The sequence below is a fragment of the Aspergillus ambiguus genome, assembly GCF_047715705.1.
Source record: "Aspergillus ambiguus strain CBS 117.58 unplaced genomic scaffold BDV59scaffold_3, whole genome shotgun sequence".
Classification (NCBI taxonomy): domain Eukaryota; kingdom Fungi; phylum Ascomycota; class Eurotiomycetes; order Eurotiales; family Aspergillaceae; genus Aspergillus; species Aspergillus ambiguus.
In genome coordinates this window covers 372,392-392,921 of record NW_027395516.1, presented here as the reverse complement: position 1 = coordinate 392,921, position 20,530 = coordinate 372,392, and the positions used below count along the sequence as shown (strand labels likewise).

The following is a 20,530-nucleotide window of genomic DNA, read 5'->3' as shown; positions in this document are numbered from 1 at the left end:
CTTTCTCACGATCACGCTGTTTTCTTGGTATCCATTCTGGTTAACGTGAGAGGGTAAAGCCATTTCCTGGGTGACAATGACTTGGCGCTTTGCACAGCCTCGCGGGATTTTTGGTCAAGGGGGGCAAACGTATCAGATCGCCCAGAAAAATAATTTAATTTCGCCCAATTGTAACGTCCACTCCTCGGGAAATGTCCTCAACCAAGCGAGAGTATACATTGGCCGGTCTAGGCGCTGAAGACCAAGGCAGTTTCAAGCTGCCAGAGTCTTGACCCATCACGGAACGAGAGAAGCCAAGAGAGCGGAGTCGGCGCGTACAGCACTGGGTGTGTTTACCGCCAAGTATGCGCAGCATGCACCAGCAGTCACAAGTACATGATTATTGCAGCGAGAGAGCGCAAGTATCCAAGCCGAAGCAGCGCCATGAAGCAATAGGACCCGACCTATGCGGATATCGTTGCCGGGAGGGAAGTTATCGTATGGTCTCCCGCAGTGCTCCCATTCGTCAACCAGCAAATCCCAGACGGCGATGATTTCGTGGCTTGGATTGGAATTATTGCCTCCTGTTGGCGAAATATGCCCTCATCCATCGTCACCGGGACGGATCGCCGCGGCGGCGAAGACCTGGGGCGGTTCAGCAGATGTTGCAAGCACAGGACGGGAGCCCGCCGAGGCAGACACGGAATGGACATGATCCATGGCTCGCCACGCTCTCTGGAAGATAGGCATCTTCGATGTTCGAACCGAAATCGAGCGAGAATCAGAACGAGAATCAAAACGATACCGTTCTGTGGCGCATGGTGTGGCGCAGCGTTTGTGGCGGTGCCTCCGGTCCACGGGACTCAACAAGCCCTAATACGTACGGAGTAGTATTCCACCATCGGGGAGAGAAATTTATGGCTTCAGTTCAGCTGAGAGCTCCGTAGAATGACCACATGATTCGCCGTCTTGATCACACCGCCAAAGGAGGCTGGGTTGGACTGCGCAATTTGATGGCGAATCCGCCGCGTTCAATCCCGCAAATGAATCAGACCGACTTTCATCGTTGGGGCTTAGAGAAACATTTCCACGGCTGCCTTGGAGGCGATGAGACGCGATACGGTGCATTTGAGGAGTTGCAAAGGTGAAGTAAGAAAGTCCGAAGGTGATTGTGAAAAGTGGTGAAGATCTTGGCCAGGCTAGGCAGCATCATTCCAGTTTAACATAGCTCTTAGCTATACATCTAAAAGACTACGTTTTCTCGAACAACCTTACTATAGACTACGAACAACGTTAATTTACCTTCGAGTGTCATATCAAAGTTGCACTAATAGGCTCTAACGAATCAGAAATACTACCAATCTATAAATCCACGTCAGCCAACTCCCCATAGCGATTCCCTAAGCCACAAAAGCACTTCTTCGACCGTCTGACATCGCTCTCGTCCGTCTCACGTCGTCCGAGAACTTCTTCCATACCCCACGCGACCCGCTCCGCCCCCAGCCTGGCCCCTTCGAGATTGGGAGCTCCCGGTCCCAGACGAAGAGCAGCGAGGCGTCCCGTCAGAAACAGAGGCACGTCCGCACGCCACATGAGATCATCCGAGATGCACGGGAGACCCTGTTTCGTTTCGATGGGGTAATCGCGCTGCATGTGTTGCAGCAGGGGCATCTCGTTCACGTCCGCCTGCATGCCCGTGGCGAAGTAGATGTAGTCGATGGGCGGAAGATCCGGGATGGGTGGGTTGGTGGTGAGACGCCAGGTCTGTGTCGCGGGGCAGAATTCCCTGTCGCAGATGACGGTGCGAGTGTGGATCGATGCTCGCTTGTGTGCCACATGCTGCTTCAGGATCTTCTGGTACCGCGGCGTGATACTGCCCCCGTTGCGAGCCACCTTGATCATCTCCAGGCGCTCTTCGTCCGTGTCGGCGGACCAGAAGGCGGCTTTCTCGTAGTTCTTGAACTTGCCCATCCAGGTCAATCCGATGTCGAAGTGTTTGACTGGTTTATTGTCAGGCGGTCCAATATGTGCTACGATAGAGTGTAAACGCACCTTTGAAATCGGACCTCATCAGAAGCCATACTTTACTCACGCCCTTTCGCACCGCCATATCCACGATCTGCGCCGACGACAACCCGCCCCCGACAATCACCAGGTTCGTCTGCTGGCGCTGCTGGATCTTGCGTCGCACATTTACGCTGGGGAATGCCCGGATCTCCGTGCTGTGGCAGGCACCCTGCTGTTCGTCCGCGCTGAGTGGGAAGGGGAATATCTTCGTCATACCAGGCCCGATGGCCAGCACCACCGCGCGACTGTAGAACCGCCTCCCGTCGGCAGTCGTCACCGTGAAGATCTTGTCTGCGGGTGACAGCTCCGCATGGAAGTCGTAGCAGATATCCGTGGCCTCGCGCTGCTGGATCAAGTCCGGCTCGTCCAGACCGTACCGACGGACGATGCTCTCGCAGTAATCCGCGAAGAGCTCCGTCGACGGCGAGAAGTAGTCCTTGCGGTCTCGCTCGTCAATCTCATTGTCGCCGATGGCGCTGCAAATCCCATTATCAGCACACCCGCCCACGCCACGCCCACTGTCAAAGATGGCTGGTCGAACTCACACTGACCGCGCCCGCTGCTGCTTCTTCTTCTTCTTCCGATGCTTGCTCAACTCCTTGCCCACGCACCCCGAGATCTCCCAGAGATCCTTCTCCCGGTGCATCTCCTGCGTGTACGCCAGCATGCCATCGCGGTCGCTCGGATCCACGTGGAAGAACATCGGACTGCGCAGCTGCTGGATCTCCAGCGTCCGGAACGCCCGATTCCACCGCTCCATCCACCGGTTCCCGGTGCCGTCCAGCACCAGCGTAGCGAGACGGTCATCATTGGCGTCATCACGCTCTTTCGTGTCGATTTCCGGGGCCGTCGACACTGACGATGCGAGCGACGGCGGCGCCGAGGCGTCCCCGCTGGCGCCGCTGCTGCTGCTGCTGCTCGACCGCCGCCGCCGCCGCGCGTCGTAGCCCTCCCATCGCTCGGCCTTGACCCCCTTGACCTTGCGGCGGTGGGCCTGCACGAGCGCCATGCGGCCGCTGTGCTTGTTGATCCAGTGGTAACGCTGGTGCTCGTCGTCAGTGAAGATGGCTGAGGGGGTCTCCTCGCGGAGTCGGGCGGCGACAGCCAGACCGCAGGGTCCGGCCCCGACGATAATGACGTCTAGGAGGTCGGGGAAGGAGGTAGAGGATGTTTCGTTCATGGTGTTGGGGTGTGGAAGGGGGAATGGACTGTCTGGTTGCAAAGGTCCGGCGGGCAGCACTTGCTTGCATATCAAGTCTTATAGTGATAGACGCCACATCCTCGCAGGGTACTCGCAGCCCCAAGGTCCTTCCTTGCTGGGCAGGATATGGATCATCCGGATTGTCGATCTACAGGGTGCGGGCGAGGACCTTGAGAGCGTTCCGGTGTCATATCTTATCAAAAGACCTGGAGAGCATCAAGCACATAGAGAAAATATAGATTACTATCTCGAAACAATCCCAAACGCCAGGCAGAATAAGCCACAAACACCGGACAGTCCGTAACTCCCTCTCAACTCCTCCTATTTATGCCATTTCTTCATTCGAGCGTCCGCCGCTGCACGCCCGCGCGATACCCCGCCGGCTTCGCGCCGATGCCAGGCGTCCTGCGGCCACACCCAACCGCGCACACGTTTTGCATCGCGACGTTCCCCAATCTGCGGTTCCGGGATCCATTTGTCTTTCCCCTCGGGCAGGACGCGCTGCCGGGTCAGCGCCCCCGGTCCGCCGACGTTGAGATGCGACGACGGCTGCGACGGCAGTGGCACCGACTTGGCGAGCATCAGCAGGAAGTACAGCCCCAGACTCGCAGTCATGGGCACATTCAGAGACTCTGCTTGGAGAGTCGAGTACGTGTCTGACGCGGAGGACGGGCTGGCCAGCGAGCCGTCCGGGGAAGTCGGCGACTGGACGGGGTGGTTGGTCCCCTCAGGCAGGTGCACCGCGACATTGGTAGGAATCGGTGCGGACACCTCTAGGAAGCCGAAGTACGGCACGTCGTCGCCCTCGTCACACCCGGCGCGCACGCAGACGAGCTCAATCTCGGTTATGATGAACCCGTAGCGGCAGGAGTGTTCGCGCATGCACCGTTGTAGATGCGCCAGTCCCTTGAGGTACTCGACGCGGCGGTGTGGGGCTTCATTGCGCATACCCGTGTTCCAACGGTCGAAGCTCTTGACGATGCCGACGAGGCGGCCTCTCGGGAGACCAGTGCTGGTGCGCTCGGTGTCGGATGAGTAGTTGGCGAGGAAGTGCGCACTGCCGTGGTTCTTGTTGGCCGACATCCGCGGCGACGGCGCGGCGTACAGGGTTAAGTGCTTGTCGCCCTGGGAAACCGCTATGGCGGCATTCACCCGCGGCGCATAGATGTCTGAGATGAGACTGATCAGGGCAGACTCTGACTCCGGGGCCAGGCGCGACGGGGACACCAAGGCTGCGGGAGTCATGTGGGACGAGATGGCGGTCTTGAGTAGCTTGGTGAGCCCATTGATGGAATTGAATGTGGTCGTGGAGAATGAGGTCCAGCTGCGCAGGTTCCGGATGTCCCACCAGAAGTAGTCGTGCAAGCCCCGGTTCGGGACCACGCTTACATTACGGACTAGATTGATGGCCTGAGTCGGCGCGGTCAAGTACGAGAGCAGTGTGGTGGATTGAGGGCTCATGCTATCGATGTGGGGGCCCAATGTGACCGGGGAGCACTGTGCACTCGGAACATGGGTGGCACTGTGAGGAGATCCAGGGAGCACAAGTGGTACTTGCGCGCCCGGCTGAGCCCTTGGACCCCCGGGAGACTGTGCGTAGGGTGGGTATACGATGATGTTAGGTGTAACTGGGGTGACTGGTGCGGTAGGTGAACACTGCGGCTGGGAAGAGTATTTCGACAGCTGGTGATATGCGGAATAACCGTATCGACCTAGCGCGGCTTCATCGATGTTGGAGCAAGACCCAGAGCGAGAGTGCTTCCCTGATGCCTTGCGCTTGTGCGTGAGATCCACGGGAGATGATAGCGTAGACCCTTTGTCCGCGCGGGGCATAGGAGAGATTGGAGACGCCAACGCGCATCCCTCCGTGGTCTCCGCAATGTTTCGCTGGATCGTTGGTCGACAGGGAGGGTAAGGTAAAAAGCCAGGGGGGTTACGGGTGTTTGACAGAACGCGACGATGACGGTGCGGCCCACCCACCGGTGCCGGCTCAATGACCACATCCTGCGATCTGATCTTCGGAAGAAGAGCAGGGCCATGGTGATGACAAGGAGGTGAGTCGGCTATGGGGCTGGTCACCGATGTTGCTGCAGACCAGGGGGGCGAGTCGTTCGAGTAGACCGAAGACTCGGATGTATTGCGCGCATGGGTGGTCCGGAGCAACGCATCCCATTGCATCCGTGGGGGAGTGCTCGGCGGGCAATAAGAATATTCCAGCGACATAATGTTGGGGATTGAACAAAACAGATAGGCGGGATCTTGGAGGAATGTGGTTCAGCAATAATTGGAAGAGCCAGCTTCCTGTAAGACGTTAACGAGGGATGCCAGCCAATGGGAAATCAAAACAAGAAGTATATGAAGAGCAGGATAGCCTCGCGCGCTCACAGGTGAGCAGGGTATTGGAGACGAGTCATAATGTATTAGGATGGAGCTCTGCGATCTCGAACGGAGAATGTTTGGATATTAAATGCTCGCTGGGCAAGAACCCACACGACACCAGAGGAAAGGGGGTGCAGAAAGCATCGGTTCGGGAGAATAAGAATAGGACAACATGAAACATGGAGGAGGCTCCATGTCGACGCCGACTACTAGCCAGCCATTCTGGGTGTCCGGAAGGGAGCTTGACAGACGATCAACGCATGGGTTGCTGAATGTTCTGCTGGATGATACGCGAAACAGGCGACCCTAGACCCATCACAGTAGATAGGGCTGTTTCATCCTGCAGTCGCGCGTCAAAATGTTGCTAAATATTGCACCTCGCTTTAACTCTTTAGGCGTGAAGGAGATCTCCGACTGCCTTGATTTGGAAAGGGTTCGTTCTGGGCTAAGAGGCGGTTCTATAATCAGTTTCGTGCTATTTTGAGCACACCTGGAGCTAAATTAAGAACTGCACCCATGAAAAGCGAGACGCTGGAGATTCGCAGGTCGGCGGCAAGCAATAGGAGCTCCACAGATCGAGCGTAGTCAGTGAGTCGATAGGATGTGTTCGCAGCTGGAAGCGCCGGAACAGAGGATGGGCGTAGAACAAGACCGAAATACCCCATCCACACCCAATCAGAAGACAAATAATATCCGGAGCTCCATTGGATCATGCATGGCAGTTTCATGATGCGAGCTATTCTAAGAATACGTACTCATCCGCGGGGGGATGGAGCATGTTGCAGTACGCGCCGGCGACGGTCCCGGTAGGCGCCAGGTAGGATGAGGGGTTCTTGTCACCAATCGCTTGCAGCAAACTCGACTTGCTTGAAGCAGACAACACATCGGGAGTTGCGGATTGAGAATGGTATCATGTTGAGAAGGGCTGGATAATCGTCGATTATTTCTCAACAGATGGATGCACAGAAACCGCATCCGCTGGGAGTCACGCCGAAACCCTGTGGGTGGGAAAAAGCAAAATCAGGGTGTCTGAGGACGGGTCTTCAAATATTGCACCTGAAAGTGCCAAATAGTTGCATGCAGTGTGGAAAGGTGGTTATCCTGTCGGTTGGACATTGAGACGATGTTGCGAGTAGTTGTTGCTGGGATCTGCTCAGTCAGCACGTCCCAGTTGGTCAGCAGTACAGATGGAAGCAACGGCAGGGCAGCAGATATTGGGTGGAAATTTTCATTAAAATAATTAATACTAGATGGGCAAAAATTGTCATGGAGATCAGGAAGCATTCCAGTGCCACCATATCACTTGAAGAGCATTCACTCGTCCACCGTCCATCATCCCAGCACCGGACCAGGAGATAATCATTTTCCCTTCGAAACATCCGGAAACAAAAGAAACTAAAGAAACCATGCCACAGTACTCGAGTTCTATGCACGCAGACAACAACGCGACACTGGAGGGAATCTAATGAACCGTCTAAACATTGGTCGTGTCAAGAAAACAGGTTTCGTCAAACGTAAATCATTATTCAGGCCTTGACGTTGTACTTGCGGCGGAACATGTCATCGACCTCGGTAAGGTAGTAGGTGTTAGGCTGAAGAGTCTCGGTCTTGCCAGTGGGCTTGAAGTTCTTCTTCAGGTGAGCGTGCTCACGAAGGACACACATCTATGGGTTCCAGGTTAGCTCAGTTGGCGACGCTAGAGCATCGAAAGAGGGGGAGGCTTACATCATCGTAAGCCTGAGGAGGCAAGACGGTACGGGCATTGAGACGGTTGTGGAGGTCCAGCTTCTCAACCATGTAGGAAACATCGCCCACGATCTTCGCACTGAACATGGAAGCAGCGAGACCGCTGCCATAGGAGAAGAGACCAATACGCTTAGGCTGGGTGGGATCGAAGGTCACGTTGCTGAGCAAGCTGGCCAGACCGGCGTAGACGGTAGCGGTGTACATGTTACCGCAGAGGGTAGCGACATCAAGACCAGGACGCACGCGCTCACCGAAGCGCTTCTTGGTCAGACCCATGAAGGTCTTCTCGACAGTCTTATCGGTGAGAGAGGTGCTGTACTCCATCTCCCGGAGCTCAGGGGCAACCTCGCCAAAGGCGGCGTGGTTAGGCTCGGCCAGGTAGTCATTGTAGAGCATACGGCCGTAGGACTTCTGCACCAGCTTACAGGTAGGGGCGTGGAACAGGATGTAGTCAAAGCGGTCGAGGGGAGTCTTGGTCTCATCCTGGGCGGTACCATTGGTTCCGTTGGTAGCCTTCAGGGTCTTCTCCCGAGCGGCGTAAGCCTTGTAGCAGGCATCGACGGCTTCGGTGTAGCACTGGAGAGAGAAGTGACCATCCACGACAGGGTACTCGCTGGTAAGGTCGGGCTTGAAGAAGTCATAGGCGTGGGTCACGTAGGAACCGCGGAGACCGGGTTCGAAGACGATGGGGGCGTCGGGACCGATGAGCAAAGCGACACAGCCGGCACCACCGGTGGGACGAGCAGCACCCTTGGCATACAGAGCAATATCACCGCAGACGACGACGGCATCCCGGCCATCCCAGGCCGAAGACTCGAGCCAGTTGATGCTGTTGAAGACGGCATTGGTACCTCCGTAGCAGGCATTGACGTTATCCACACCCTCCACGTTGAAGTTTCCAGACTCGGCGAAGAGCTGCATGAGAACGGACTTGACCGACTTGGACTTATCCAGGAGGGTCTCGGTGCCGACCTCGAGACGACCCACGGACTTGGGGTCAACGTTGTACTTGCGGAGGAGGGAGGAGAGAGTGGTGAGGGCCATGGAGTAGATGTCTAGAAGAGCACGAGGGGTTAGTGATGAGGTGAGTAGTCTCGAGGGATCCACACATACCTTCACGGTCATCACAGAAGCTCATCTTGGTCTGGCCCAGACCAATGGTGTATTTTCCTTCACTCACGCCATCGAACTTCTCCAGCTCAGCCTGGTCGACACACTGGGGGAGGGTTAGTTTGGGGGAGAAAAGAAGCAGAAAAGAAGAAGAGAGAGGGATGGATATACCTGGCTGGGGAAGTAGACCTCAATGGCCTTGATACCAATGTTCTGGGGGCGGGCAGACATGGTGGGAAGGGAGTAGAGGGGGTTATCGATAAAGATAAGAAAAAAAGTTGAGGGCGATACGAGGGTATGGTCAACCAGGAGTACTGGAGAGAGCAGAGGAAGAGGCAGAGAGAGGGAGAGAGGGACAGAGAGGAAGAGACCAGAGTAGACCGAGTCGAGGAAGAATGAGGAAGAAAAGAGGGAGAAGGTGTAGAGGACGAAGTGGTATATATGTGGGAGGGCAAGCAGCTTGATCAACAGCGGTGGTGGTGGTATTGGAATTACGGGTAATTTGCAGTGGGCCGTGAACTTCTCATCTGAAATTAGCCAGTGTGTTTCTATTGGCTTGTGTTACGAATTATACCATTTACAGACTAGTGTTTGCTTACCTCATCGGTAACGAGACGGTCCCAGACTGCAACTCCATCCGACTGTCTCCAGGATATAATGTACACCGTACGATCCATACTAGAATCTCCTTTCCACCCGACAATTTCTTCTCTCCAGCAACCGAAGTTGCAGCCTGCGTGGACTCTCCGCTGCCCGTTGTTTGCCCCTTTTCTCCACCAGACAGTCTATCCCAAGTATCGCTGTATACGTACGAGAATATATATACAGGAGAAATAGTGTAGTTACTCTCCTACACATATACCTCTCCGATAAGATTCTACCAGAGCATCAAACAGGCTCCAATTAAGCTTATGTGCTCATCTACCCCCGACCACCCGATCCCCAGCTCTGAACCCGGCATGCAGCAAGTTTCACCCTTCACGTCACACTTCTTCCGTCCATCCGAATCATACATTCCTGGTCGTCCATTGGCCCCGGACAGCGCCATTAACCTTGACCGACTCGTACTGCTCAGCCTATCCTTGCTTCTCAGGTCTGCTGTTTCTGCGCTTTCGTAGTACCTGACCCATGAACCATATGCATTCCTGCCTGTTCTCGCTCGTGCTTTGGATTCCTCGTTCTATGTCATAACGACCATCTTCGGCTTCGACCGAACCGCTCAAAACTGCGACATCGGCTCTTGGTCTTGGTCTTGGGCTAATCTAACTATTTTTATTTCCCGCTCCCCATACCGACGCACAGGAAAGATGGTCCAACATCACTCCCAGGTAGCATACAACAACCCTTCAACTATTATATATATATATATCGGTCAGTTCTCGGTGATCCCGGAGTGTCTTTGCACTTCGCATGTGTAAACCGCCATTCTGCTGGTCAACACCGCCTGCCCTCCACCTCCGCTTTACGCGTCGTCGTCCAACACTTGAATAGAAACAAACCATAACACCTCTCAGAAGAGAATGCGTCCCTTGATTGAACCCTTGGCTGAAGAGGATTCTGTGGGACAGTGGACAGGTGGGGCCGGAAGAGTCGGACCCCATCAGATAATTAGGAAATGCCACTGATTAGATCAAGATTACTCCGTACGGAGCAGATTGCGGCCGAATTTCGGCAACTTCCTGGTGTGGAGCGGACTTGAGTCGATATCGAATTGTATAGACTTGCCATGGCTCCTATTCATTACATGGCCGGTTCATGGTTCCAAGGGATATGTTCAGCATTCAACGGTCAGAGGGTACCCGTAATTGCTATTACGGCGTATGCAGTATGTCCCCTACCTTCTCCAGTCAGTCTAGCCTGTCTCCTGCAAAAGATGGTCAATGGTAATGGAACTGTCTATATTAAAGCTGTACCTGGCATAATAAAATATGGGACGTGTATAGAACGAGGCACGAAGTACCCAAAAATTTTCGCATCGAGAGGCTTTCTGGTGGGTTGGAATACAGCCAGCCCAATTCGGGATACAACAGAAGACTCTCTGCCAGCTCTGTAACTGTGTCTTGTAGGTTGCCTCTAATAGACTTGTCTCAGCAGAATGGCTTCACATCTCTTCTCCTTGACAGTGGACAATTGCACAATTCAGTAGCTTCTTGGGGTTTGCTTGGCAAGGTTTCCAGGAAGAGATGCAGGCTCACAACAAAACTGGATAATCACCTGCATGTATTGGTTCTTGATTATTACCAGTATTTGAAAGAGATATAGACTCCAGTGTGAAAGAAAATCATATACAGCTGTCCGAAAAACACGCATAACAACGGTTGAATAGTGTACATACTCCGGACGGTTGCTGCCTGCGGAGTGGACTGCGCCACTGGGAAGCCACCTCTTACTAAGGCCTACAGGAACCAACCAACTTCCCTACTGCATCTCCTCCTCCTCCTCGAACCTTCTCCATTCAACATCTTCACTCTCTTCGTCTTCCTATCTCCCTCATTCGGTCTCTCATCAGGGAGCATGTCTGCCTCCGCCACTCCTTTCTCTTCCAGATCATGATCCCGCAGACTCCGCTCTCCGTGACCCTGTCCATCTCCCCCGGCTCCCCGGAGCCCCATCTCGTCCGTCATGGGCAACGACAATAAGTTCGAATATGAATCCCTTCCAATCCCTTCCTACGAAGAGGCCGTCGGCGCTCGCCCCAGTTCTTCCCGCTCTCAACTCGCTTCCGAGGAAGTCAGCGACGATGCCGAACGACAGGGTCTCCTTCATGACCGCAACGCCACCGCGGCCCCCCGCCCAGATGGTCGGGGATATCAACCTCCCACCGTCGAGTCCGCTCGAAACAGTCTGGATGACCTCGACTCCTCGGCCCCCGGCTCCGAACGGGGCTCCCTCGAGGAGCTGCAGCGGGAACTCGCCCAGATGGACGTCGAGGATGCCGCCGGTCAGCAACCACCCTCCCATCGCTCCCGCCTACGTTCCCGTTTCTCCAAGCCCTTCAGCCATCTCACCCGGACTCTGTCCTCCCTCGGGTCGCCCTTTCGTCGTCTGATACCCGATTTCCATTTCACCATCAACCTGAATGCCGCCCAATCCGATATGCAGCACCGTGGCTGCATCATCATGCTGCGCCTCTTCGGCCTCCTACTGGTAGTAGCCATTGTATATGTATTTTTCATTTCCGACTTGTTCAGCATGAATTCTCGCTTTATCATGGGCCAATCCTACCCCGCTGCCTCCGTCGAGAACTTCGTCCAGGGCCACATCAACGAAACAAACATCGCCGAGAATCTCCGCATGGCTACCAGGTTCCCGCACATGGCGGGCACCGAGGGAAGCTACGCTCTGGCCGAGTGGGTGGAGCAGGAATTCCGAAACGCCGCCCTGGACCAGATCGAAATGGAGGAGTTCCAAGTATACTTGAATTACCCCACGCCCGGCGGCAGAAGGGTCGCCATTGTCGACCCACCCGACCTCGTCTGGGAGGCCGGCCTGGAGGAGAAAGATGGCCAGACGCCCGTCTTCCATGGCCATTCGAAGTCCGGCAACGTGACCGGTCACTTGGTCTACGCCAACTACGGTTCGCGAGAGGATTTCCAGCATCTCGCCGACAAAGGCGTCTCCGTCAACGGATCCATCGCACTGGTGCGCTATTACGGGTCCGAGTCCGATCGGTCGCTGAAAGTCAAAGCCGCGGAACTGGCCGGCGCCGCTGGTTGTATCATCTACTCTGATCCCTCCGAGGACGGATTTGTCCGTGGCCCTGCCTACCCCGAGGGACGATTTATGCCCGCAGACGGCGTCCAACGAGGCGCCGTAAGCCTCATGTCGTGGGTCGTTGGGGATGTTCTCTCCCCAGGGTTCGCCTCCACCCCGGAGGAAGAGAAGCGCCTCGCGGCCGAAGACAGTCCGGGTCTGACGAACATTCCGAGTCTCCCGATCGCCTGGCGCGACGCTCAGAGGCTCTTGCAGGTTCTCAAGGGCCACGGCGCCAAGGTGCCCGCCAAATGGGTCGGCGGTGTGCCGCATGTCGACCAGTGGTGGACGGGGGATGAGAACTCGCCGGTCGTCAACCTGATGAACCTACAGGACGAAGTCGAGAGACAGCCCATTTACAACGTGTTCGGGCGCATCATCGGCATGGAGGAACCGGACAAGAAGATCATCGTGGGCAATCACCGCGATTCGTGGTGTCTAGGCAGTGCGGATCCCGGAAGCGGCACGGCCGTGTTCCTCGAGCTGGTTCGCGTCTTTGGGGAGCTCCTCACCTACGGATGGCGACCGCTCCGCACCATCGAATTTGTCAGCTGGGACGCAGAGGAATACAACCTCATCGGCTCGACCGAGCACGTGGAGAAGGAGCTGGAAGCGTTGAAGAAGGACGCATACGCATACATCAACGTGGATGTCGGCGTTGCGGGCAAGGACTTTGAAGTGTCCGGGTGTCCGATGTTCGAACGGGTAGTGATGCAGCTTCTCGGACGCATCGCCGATCCGATTTCCAACCAGACCCTCAAGGAGATCTGGGAGCAAAAGCAGCAGAAACTCACACCGCTGGGAGCAGGGAGCGACTATGTAGCCTTTCAGGACATCGCCGGAACATCCAGCATTGACTTCAGCTTTGTTGGTGAACCGTACCCCTACCACAGCTGCTACGAGAACTACGACTGGATGGCCAAGTTTGGCGATCCCGGCTTCCAATACCACAAGATCCTCGGCCAGTTCTGGGGCTTGCTTCTCGTGCAGTTCGCCGACAGCCCGATTTTACCCTTTGACCTGGAAATCTACGCCGACCGCGTGGGCTCCTACATCGCCGACCTGGAGAAGTACGCCAGATCCAAGAACGTCCCCCTGTCCAACGCGAAGGTCGAGCGGGGACAAGCTCCGGTTACGTTCAGACCCTTGCACGATGCAGCGGCCCAGTTCAAGAAGGACGCTGCCACGTTCCAGAAGTTCGCTCAGATGTGGCATGACGTTGTGTGGGGATCAGGCGGATTCGAGAACAACGTGATGGCGATCCAACGGACCGGCCACAATGAGCGCCTGGCGAGATTCGACACCGATCTTCTCGACGACCGTGTCGACGGAGGAGTGAGTTTTCCCCTTGTTTCTGCCCGGCTGACGTGCAGATTGCAAACTAACCCACGTGTCAGGTCCCGAACCGCACGCAATTCAAGCACGTTATCTTCGGGCCCGAGCTCTGGTCCGGCTATGACGCGACCTTGTTCCCGGCCATTCGGGACAGCATCGATGCCGGCAACTGGACGCAAACCCAGGAATGGGTGGACCGTGTCTCCGCGATTCTGAGCACTGCGAGCCACAAGTTACTGCACAACGACTGATCTGAGTCCCGTGAACGATAGATAGACGGCTTCTGATATCCGCCACCCTTTCGCCATCTGTAAAGAATTTTGCTTTTCCATTTTCGCCCGTCATCATTGCATAGAGATCATCACCTCATGCTTTTTCGTCCTGTTCTGATATCCCCATTTTCACCCGTGGGGCCGTCTGCCCATGGGATTGATTCATCATCAGCGATTTCTTGTGCCAAGCTTACTCCGCACTGCTTTTACCATCTATTCTCCTGCTCGCTTGTGTTAATTACCCCTTTCTTCGGTTTCCTCGGGCTCGGTCTGTTTCGTTCACATACTAGGGTGTTTTTTTTCCCTCGGCTTGGCTGTATTCGGTGTTTTGACCAAGACACAGATAGAGTCAGTTGATGTTGTTTGCGGGAGAATCGGAGTCGACTGGGTTTGGTACATTATATATAGTATAGGGCTTCTTCTGTTACTCAACCAGGTACATACACAACCACTTCATATCTGGATCTTTTCCTTATTCTCCTATCGGTGCCTCGCACCCGCTCCTCTACTGTTCACGCAGTAGGGATCTTGGGAATGGATAAAGGGCGGCAAGGAAAAGACCTCATTTTGTGCATTCATCTAGACACATCTACGAATCAGAACTTCTCTGCCTACAAAATAGAAATGTCCAAAGTCCAAGAAGTCCTTTTTTTATACGCCTGGATATGTATCAAAGAGCCCATGTTGTTTATATACAGCGTTTCAAGTGGACAAAAAAGCAAGGTGATTATAGATATGCATTATCCTTGCTTTCTGGATGGGAATGCATGGGTTCGTAGTGGTCCCGGCGCCACGAGCTAGTGTACGTGATTACCCCCGACTTCGGCTGGGAAGATCTTGGGGACGGTGGGTAGGCAGTGACGTGAGTTCTGTGCCAGCTGGAGTCATATATGTTCTTTAGGTGCGGCAGGGAGATGGATGGTTGGTAGATTATGGGTGTAGGGCGCGTCCGTCCAACTGGCCTTATCGGCGATGGTTTTTATTTTCGGAAACTCTCAACGCCCAGCGTTGGGGTTTCCACCATCCGATCACAAGGCACACCCTCGTCGCGTCGTCGGGCAAAGAAGCTGTCACATTCGGAGACGATCTGAGCCCATTCGGCCAGCGCCCGGCCGGCGTACTTGCTTCCGGCAAGGGTGTCATTCAGGGCAGTTTTCGGATCCGGCTTGTTGTTGGGCTTCTCTGGCTCGCCAACTGCGGTGCCGATGAGCGCCTGTTCGTCTTGCGTCGTGTCGCTCTTGCTTTCATCCTCGACCTCCATCATCGACGACGATGAGATCGTGTCGGTGTCCTCGGGTCTGTTCATCGACCGGCGGAGTTGCAGGTGCAGCTGGGCTGCGACAGGGAGGCACGGCGTGAAGAGACGCTTGTTCTTGCTCGGCCATTGAGGCCTATCTACCCATTCTAACGAGAACCGGAAAGAGTAGGGCTGATGGGCCATCTTCGGTAGGCCAAGTTCGCCTGAAGCATTCCGAGGATGCCAGTGAGGATCCAAGCACTTGTCCGCAGCTACCGTAGCGTCGGTCTCCGACTCGTCGGAACTGCTGCTGGGGGAGACGTCGCCGCTGGACTTGGAGCTGGAGGAACCGCCAAAGACAGCTTTCAGGAGGTTCCACCGCTTCTTCGGGAACGATTGGCCGTCCCCGGACGAATCCTGTTTGAGTCCCGAGAGACCGGCTTGGTCGGGTGGAGCTGGGGGCACAACACGGTCGAACGAAACGAAGAGGCTGGACGGGGGCAAGTGGTTATCACATCGGATAATGATGATTCGGCGTCCAGGGGCTGGCGTGCAGGGGGCAGACGACAGGGGCATAGACAATTCTTCTTCTGCTTTGGCCTGGAATGCGAGGTAATAGCGCCAAATGCGCTGGAGCCTGTTCCAAATGGTTTCGTAAATTAACCTGGTAGGGTTAGCACCAGTAAATCCTCCATAAGACCTCCAAGGAATAGCTTACGAGTCAAGTGGTGATGGGTCCCCATTGAATCTACCCACTCGCCAGCAAAGGAGACGTTGGAAGTAGGCACGAATCATGGGGCTCCAGTGACTGAAGTAATGATAGAATAAGTTTTCCTCCAGAATGAATCGTAGGCAGATATCTGCCTTCCGCTCCTCGGAGACGGTCCAGGTGTTCCAAACCCCGTAGAGAAACGAAAACACTCGCACCTCGGTGAGCGAGTTGTGACTCTGCATCATTTGTCTACAAACCTCAAGCCAAAACTTCCAGTCAAAGAAGTCGATATCAACCGACTGAGAGAAGCGCGTGATGATGGGAATGACCTCTTCCACAAAGTCACACAGCAGAAAGCACGCATTGTGGTCAAATAGGGAAGTCCTTTGGGCCGCCGTCTTCATGATCGACGTAAACGATTCGGCATACAGGAGTCGGGCATTGGTGGGCTCCACGGACGACTCGGAAAGGAAGTCTCGTAAAAGGATAATGAGACGATTCTCCGCCATCGAACGGTGGGAGTTGGCCGTTCCAAGCGGAAGAGCCGACACGGAGGCATCGGCGCCTTCGATGAAATCATCGAATGTGATTGCGGCAGCGGTGTGGGAGCTTTCAGGGATTTGCGGAGCTGATTGCTTGTACAGGATGTCCTCCAGGACCACGAGGATCTGGGAGTGAATGGGCAGCAAACCCGGCGCTAGCACACGCTTCTCCTTTTCGATGTCCGGCGGCAGGGCGTCCGAGTATAGGATGTGGACGTATTTGACAAACACGAAGAAGAGATCGGTGTCTCGGCCACACCAGCGCGAGACCCATGGGCTCTGCCATGGGATCTGGGCGGTACTCAGAGGGACATCAGGCTTCTGACGAAGGTACCGGACTAAGGAGGTGTGGCCATGGAAAGCGAGCGAGCGAAGGGCCGGTGGGAAGTTCAATGCCAGATCCTGAGTGAAAAGGCGGGTATCGTTGGCCCTCGCCACATTCGACTGGGCAAATACGCGGCGGAAGATGTTCGGCGGGGTGTTCCATAGCCGCACCAGGATGTCTGCCACACCTGGACAGAAGAAGAAAGCATAGGCACAAGCCTTCCCGCAAAAGGCCACCAAGCTGGCCGGGGCATGCCTCATGGACATCCGTTCCACCACGAAGGCCATTTGGGATAGAAGGTTCTGGGTGAAGATGTTCCGGATATTATGGTGAATGGATTCGATCAGGAAGTCGGACCCAGACGAGTCGGAGCCCTCCGAGATGGAGGATGCTGGTTTTGGGAGTCGCGGAGATGTTCCACCGGCCAGCGGTATGGGGAATGGAATCCGCCATTCCGGACGAGTCATGATGCCGACGACGGCTTCCAGGTACACGGGGCGATCGGTCCCGGAAATGGACTGGTTGTGCTTGCCATTGAGCATTTCGAGTAAGCCTGTCCACCACTTATTCAGGATATTCACGCGGCGATCCAAGTCCTCGGGCCTCAGGGATTTGTATGAGGGATGGGAATGATGACGGTTCAAGAAAGGGAGGAGGGAGGAGCGAATGACATTGGCCTTTAGGGCGCTGGACTTGGATTGGAACCTGGAGGTGGCCGGTCAGTTGGATTCGGGCGGTGGGAAAAGCGATTTGAGATGAGAGACGACGCTTACTTCTGGAAGTCGGCCTCCAGGCCTCGGAACACGCCCCAGAGTTCATCTTTCTTCCGTGGCAGGTCAATGCTGGCGGAGTAACTGCCTGAGGCCCCGGCGGCCTTGGGCATGGGAGGGAGGACCGGGGTGGAGACGTTGAGGGAGGAGCTGAGCTTTTCCAAGGAGCCCTTGTCGGCGAGGGAACGAGGCGAGGGACTACTACTCAAACTATTGGGGCTCTCGGCGCGGCTCTGGGTGACGACGGCGACCATCGGCGGCCGAGGACGCTTGTGCAGGATGGTTCGCTTGCGGGACGGGGTCCCGGAGTCAGACTCGGACACCGATTCGAGCTGAGCGGAATTTCGGTGGGAGCGGGAGGGGGACCGGTCCCCTCGGTGTTCCTTGTCGGAGCGATATGGGGTGGAAGACCAGGGTTTCCGGGCGAGACTGACGAGGCGGCCGGACATGGTGCGAGTCTTGGAGGGCCTCGCAACGGGTTCCGGGGGCCTGGTCTCTGGAATGCTAGGCGGCGGAGGTGGCTGTTCGGCAAGGTCAGCGTTGGACGGGTCGGTGAGATCTTCGGCGGAGACGGTGAAGCGAGAGACCGCAATGGCGGGCTTCTCCTTGGAACGAAGGGAGGTTCGACGCAGGATGTCCTTCCCGGCGGCTACATCCTCCTTGGAGAGAGAGTCGGTGCGGTGCGGATTGGAGAGGTCGGAGAAAGTCCTGCGCAGGGAGGGCGGATGGGTGTTGGCGAGGTCGGGCAGGTGATTGTAGCTGGCGGCGCGAGAGAGAAAGGCGTCATCATCGTCACGAGGGATGGACACGACCTGGGGAAAGGGAGGCGACATGATCGAAGGGCAGGGGGGGGGACTATCGGTCCACGAGAAGGGAGAAGGCTGAAGGGTACATTTCCCCGAATGCAGAGAAGAGGGAGAGGAGGGAGGATGGAGAGACCAGCTCGTCCAGGGAGGAAGAGGAGGAAGGATTAGAGCATGAACGAGCGGAGGAGGTCGTATGTATGCAGTAGGAGATTAGGATGCAGGAAGAAGTTGGAGTGGAGGAGAAGTGGAGGAGGAGAAGTAAGGAAGAGGACGAGCAGAAGCAGAAGCAGCCGAAGAAGTCAAGGGAGGATCGACGGCAGCGGAGTTGAGGCTCGTATTTTTATTTTATTTGATTATTATTTGATGATTATTACTTATTTTATTATTATTATTATTTATTTATTTGGTTATTATTCTACGGATGGTTTGATTTATTCCCATGCAAGGTCATGTCCCACGTAAGATCAATAGTCAAGCGACTGGTGGTTACTCGTCCACGCAGCTGCATACCTGATACGTCATCTGTAAACATTCGTACCCCGTCAGTAAACATCCCATCTCCTGTAGATAATATTATAGTTTGCCTCGATCATAGTACCCTGATGAAATCGAAATCGAAAGCGAAATTACGTCGAATCAGAAAAGAGGGTAAGGGGGTAACTCGCTGCTTGCATCCTCATGACGAACTACATACATACCAGCCCATCTCTGCATCCGTGCATCCCACGAGAGATTGGAATGATGCTCTATGGATCACGCCCCATCCCCTCCTCGAATCCTCCCCTCCCGACGATCCAGAGATACAGAAGAACTCAATTTGAATGCCCGTCCGGGCTAGCAGAAACAAGCATCTGGAGCTGTCATACTCGGCTCCCCCTGGCGTCTTCCAACAGCAAACTAATGAGAATCATGCCCGTTCGCCGGTCAATGCTGGGGACCTACGGATTCCTGATCCCGTCAACAAAGGGAGCGTCGAATACCGGACCTACCGACGAGTTAAGTAGTGTCCAGCATAACGATTCCTACTCTATCAATCTTCTCCTTCCGGCCACCGACAGGCTTGGGTACACGTCTACATCTACCGTACAGCGTAAACGGAAGCATTCAATTCTCCGAATAGGTTAATTTACACAGTTCCTTTCGGACCAACAACCAGGAGACCATCTCTATGGGAATCACCAAGGAATCACCGAGGCCCTAACGCACCTTAGTGGGCAGCAGGCGCCTCCTCCTCTTCCTCCTCGAACCAGCTCTCCTCAACGGGGGCAGCCTCCCCGCCGGCAGCCTGGCCCTCAACCTCCACCGCCTGGGACTCGTAGGCGTTCAGGTCATTGGCGAGGTTGGCCTCCTCAGGAGACTTGGGGGCGGCCGGGATGGCGAACTTCTGGACGTGGGCCTGGGCATCCTCGGGCTTGACGGGGGAAGGCTTGTAGGCACGGAGTTCACGGAGGTAGAGCTCCTGAACGGGGTCGGCTGGAGATGGGTTCTGGTCAGACTTTTGCGCCAAAGATTGCGGGTGGTGTTGGGCGACCGGATTCCTCCGACTTTCGGTTTTTCTTCTTGGCCTCGGAATGACCGGGTTCGCAAACATCAATCAAGCAGGCTGGGGAGGGGACATACCCTGACGGACGGCGGAGGTCAGGAAAGTGCGGCGAGCGGCCGTGGGAACCTGTTGCCGAGCGGCGCGGACGAAGAGGGAGCGCTATGAAAGGGGGGTCGTTAGCAGGGGTGGGGAAGGAAGAGAGGAAAGGAGGATAGAGACGAGAGGGGAGGAACACACCGAGGCTCTGAGAGACTGGGACATCATCGCGGCGGGGGAGATGATCACAGAAGGGAACGGGGGATGGATGCGAGAGGGGGAAGAGAAGCGGAAGTGGTGAAGTTGGGAAGTTGGACGTTTCTTTCTTCTTTCGGCCCGCCTCGGCTGACTCAGCGCCCATGCGGCTCTTCCCGATTCTTTCTCTTCCACCTCATCTCTCTCTCCCATCTCTTCTCTTCTCTCTCTCCCCCATCGCTTCTCTCCCTCCCTCCCTTCCCCCCCTCGCCCTTGTCCTGAACTTGACCCTCATCGTTGCCTCTCTCGATCGCCTCGATCTCCCCCTCGCAGCGGTTTCTGTCAGGTTCATCTGACCCTCCCGTTTCGTGAGATTCGCCACTGCTCTCACGGAGACCTTGACTGGTTTATCGCGGTCGGACAAGCTAGGCTTCGAGGGTGCAGGAGTTCCTTGGCCCGGTTCTTCCTGTCACAGTGCTTTACTCTGGGGACTGTTCTCAGGAGTCTGATCCCTCCCTGGAA

General features: G+C 55.5%; 7 protein-coding genes across 7 annotated transcripts; 2 read left to right on the top strand and 5 right to left on the bottom strand.

The window, feature by feature from the left end:
- Positions 1 to 466: 466 nt before the first annotated feature.
- BDV59DRAFT_82694 (uncharacterized protein) lies at positions 467 to 985 on the top strand. Its single transcript, XM_073697155.1, has 2 exons — positions 467 to 859; positions 927 to 985. Exons 1-2 carry the CDS (start codon positions 577 to 579, stop codon positions 929 to 931), a joined length of 288 nt encoding a protein of 95 aa, XP_073551744.1. The 5' UTR covers positions 467 to 576; the 3' UTR covers positions 932 to 985.
- Positions 986 to 1,341: 356 nt separating this feature from the next.
- On the bottom strand, positions 1,342 to 3,226 carry BDV59DRAFT_198429 (FAD binding domain protein; the record flags this gene model as incomplete). The annotated part of the gene is made up of 3 exons (XM_073693155.1): positions 1,342 to 1,979; positions 2,032 to 2,522; positions 2,592 to 3,226. The coding sequence occupies 3 exons, from the start codon at positions 3,224 to 3,226 to the stop codon at positions 1,342 to 1,344; spliced, it is 1,764 nt and encodes a 587-aa protein (XP_073551743.1).
- A 328-nt stretch (positions 3,227 to 3,554) lies between these two features.
- On the bottom strand, positions 3,555 to 6,058 carry BDV59DRAFT_82641 (uncharacterized protein). The gene has a single exon (XM_073697153.1). The coding sequence runs from the start codon at positions 5,468 to 5,470 to the stop codon at positions 3,569 to 3,571; it is 1,902 nt and encodes a 633-aa protein (XP_073551742.1). The 5' UTR covers positions 5,471 to 6,058; the 3' UTR covers positions 3,555 to 3,568.
- A 783-nt stretch (positions 6,059 to 6,841) lies between these two features.
- On the bottom strand, positions 6,842 to 8,868 carry erg13 (hydroxymethylglutaryl-CoA synthase). The gene is made up of 4 exons (XM_073688259.1): positions 8,654 to 8,868; positions 8,486 to 8,588; positions 7,352 to 8,427; positions 6,842 to 7,290 (listed from the first exon to the last, which is right to left on the bottom strand). The coding sequence occupies exons 1-4, from the start codon at positions 8,711 to 8,713 to the stop codon at positions 7,153 to 7,155; spliced, it is 1,377 nt and encodes a 458-aa protein (XP_073551741.1). The 5' UTR covers positions 8,714 to 8,868; the 3' UTR covers positions 6,842 to 7,152.
- A 2,058-nt stretch (positions 8,869 to 10,926) lies between these two features.
- BDV59DRAFT_169479 (M28 family metallopeptidase) lies at positions 10,927 to 14,453 on the top strand. The gene is made up of 2 exons (XM_073688258.1): positions 10,927 to 13,570; positions 13,633 to 14,453. The coding sequence occupies exons 1-2, from the start codon at positions 11,105 to 11,107 to the stop codon at positions 13,819 to 13,821; spliced, it is 2,655 nt and encodes an 884-aa protein (XP_073551740.1). The 5' UTR covers positions 10,927 to 11,104; the 3' UTR covers positions 13,822 to 14,453.
- BDV59DRAFT_169477 (DUF1765 domain-containing protein) lies at positions 14,454 to 18,511 on the bottom strand. Its single transcript, XM_073688257.1, has 3 exons — positions 17,432 to 18,511; positions 15,798 to 17,363; positions 14,454 to 15,743 (listed from the first exon to the last, which is right to left on the bottom strand). Exons 1-3 carry the CDS (start codon positions 18,259 to 18,261, stop codon positions 14,822 to 14,824), a joined length of 3,318 nt encoding a protein of 1,105 aa, XP_073551739.1. The 5' UTR covers positions 18,262 to 18,511; the 3' UTR covers positions 14,454 to 14,821.
- A 320-nt stretch (positions 18,512 to 18,831) lies between these two features.
- Positions 18,832 to 20,098, bottom strand: BDV59DRAFT_169475 (ATP synthase subunit H). Its single transcript, XM_073688256.1, has 3 exons — positions 20,015 to 20,098; positions 19,855 to 19,936; positions 18,832 to 19,707 (listed from the first exon to the last, which is right to left on the bottom strand). Exons 1-3 carry the CDS (start codon positions 20,039 to 20,041, stop codon positions 19,442 to 19,444), a joined length of 375 nt encoding a protein of 124 aa, XP_073551738.1. The 5' UTR covers positions 20,042 to 20,098; the 3' UTR covers positions 18,832 to 19,441.
- Positions 20,099 to 20,530: the final 432 nt, after the last annotated feature.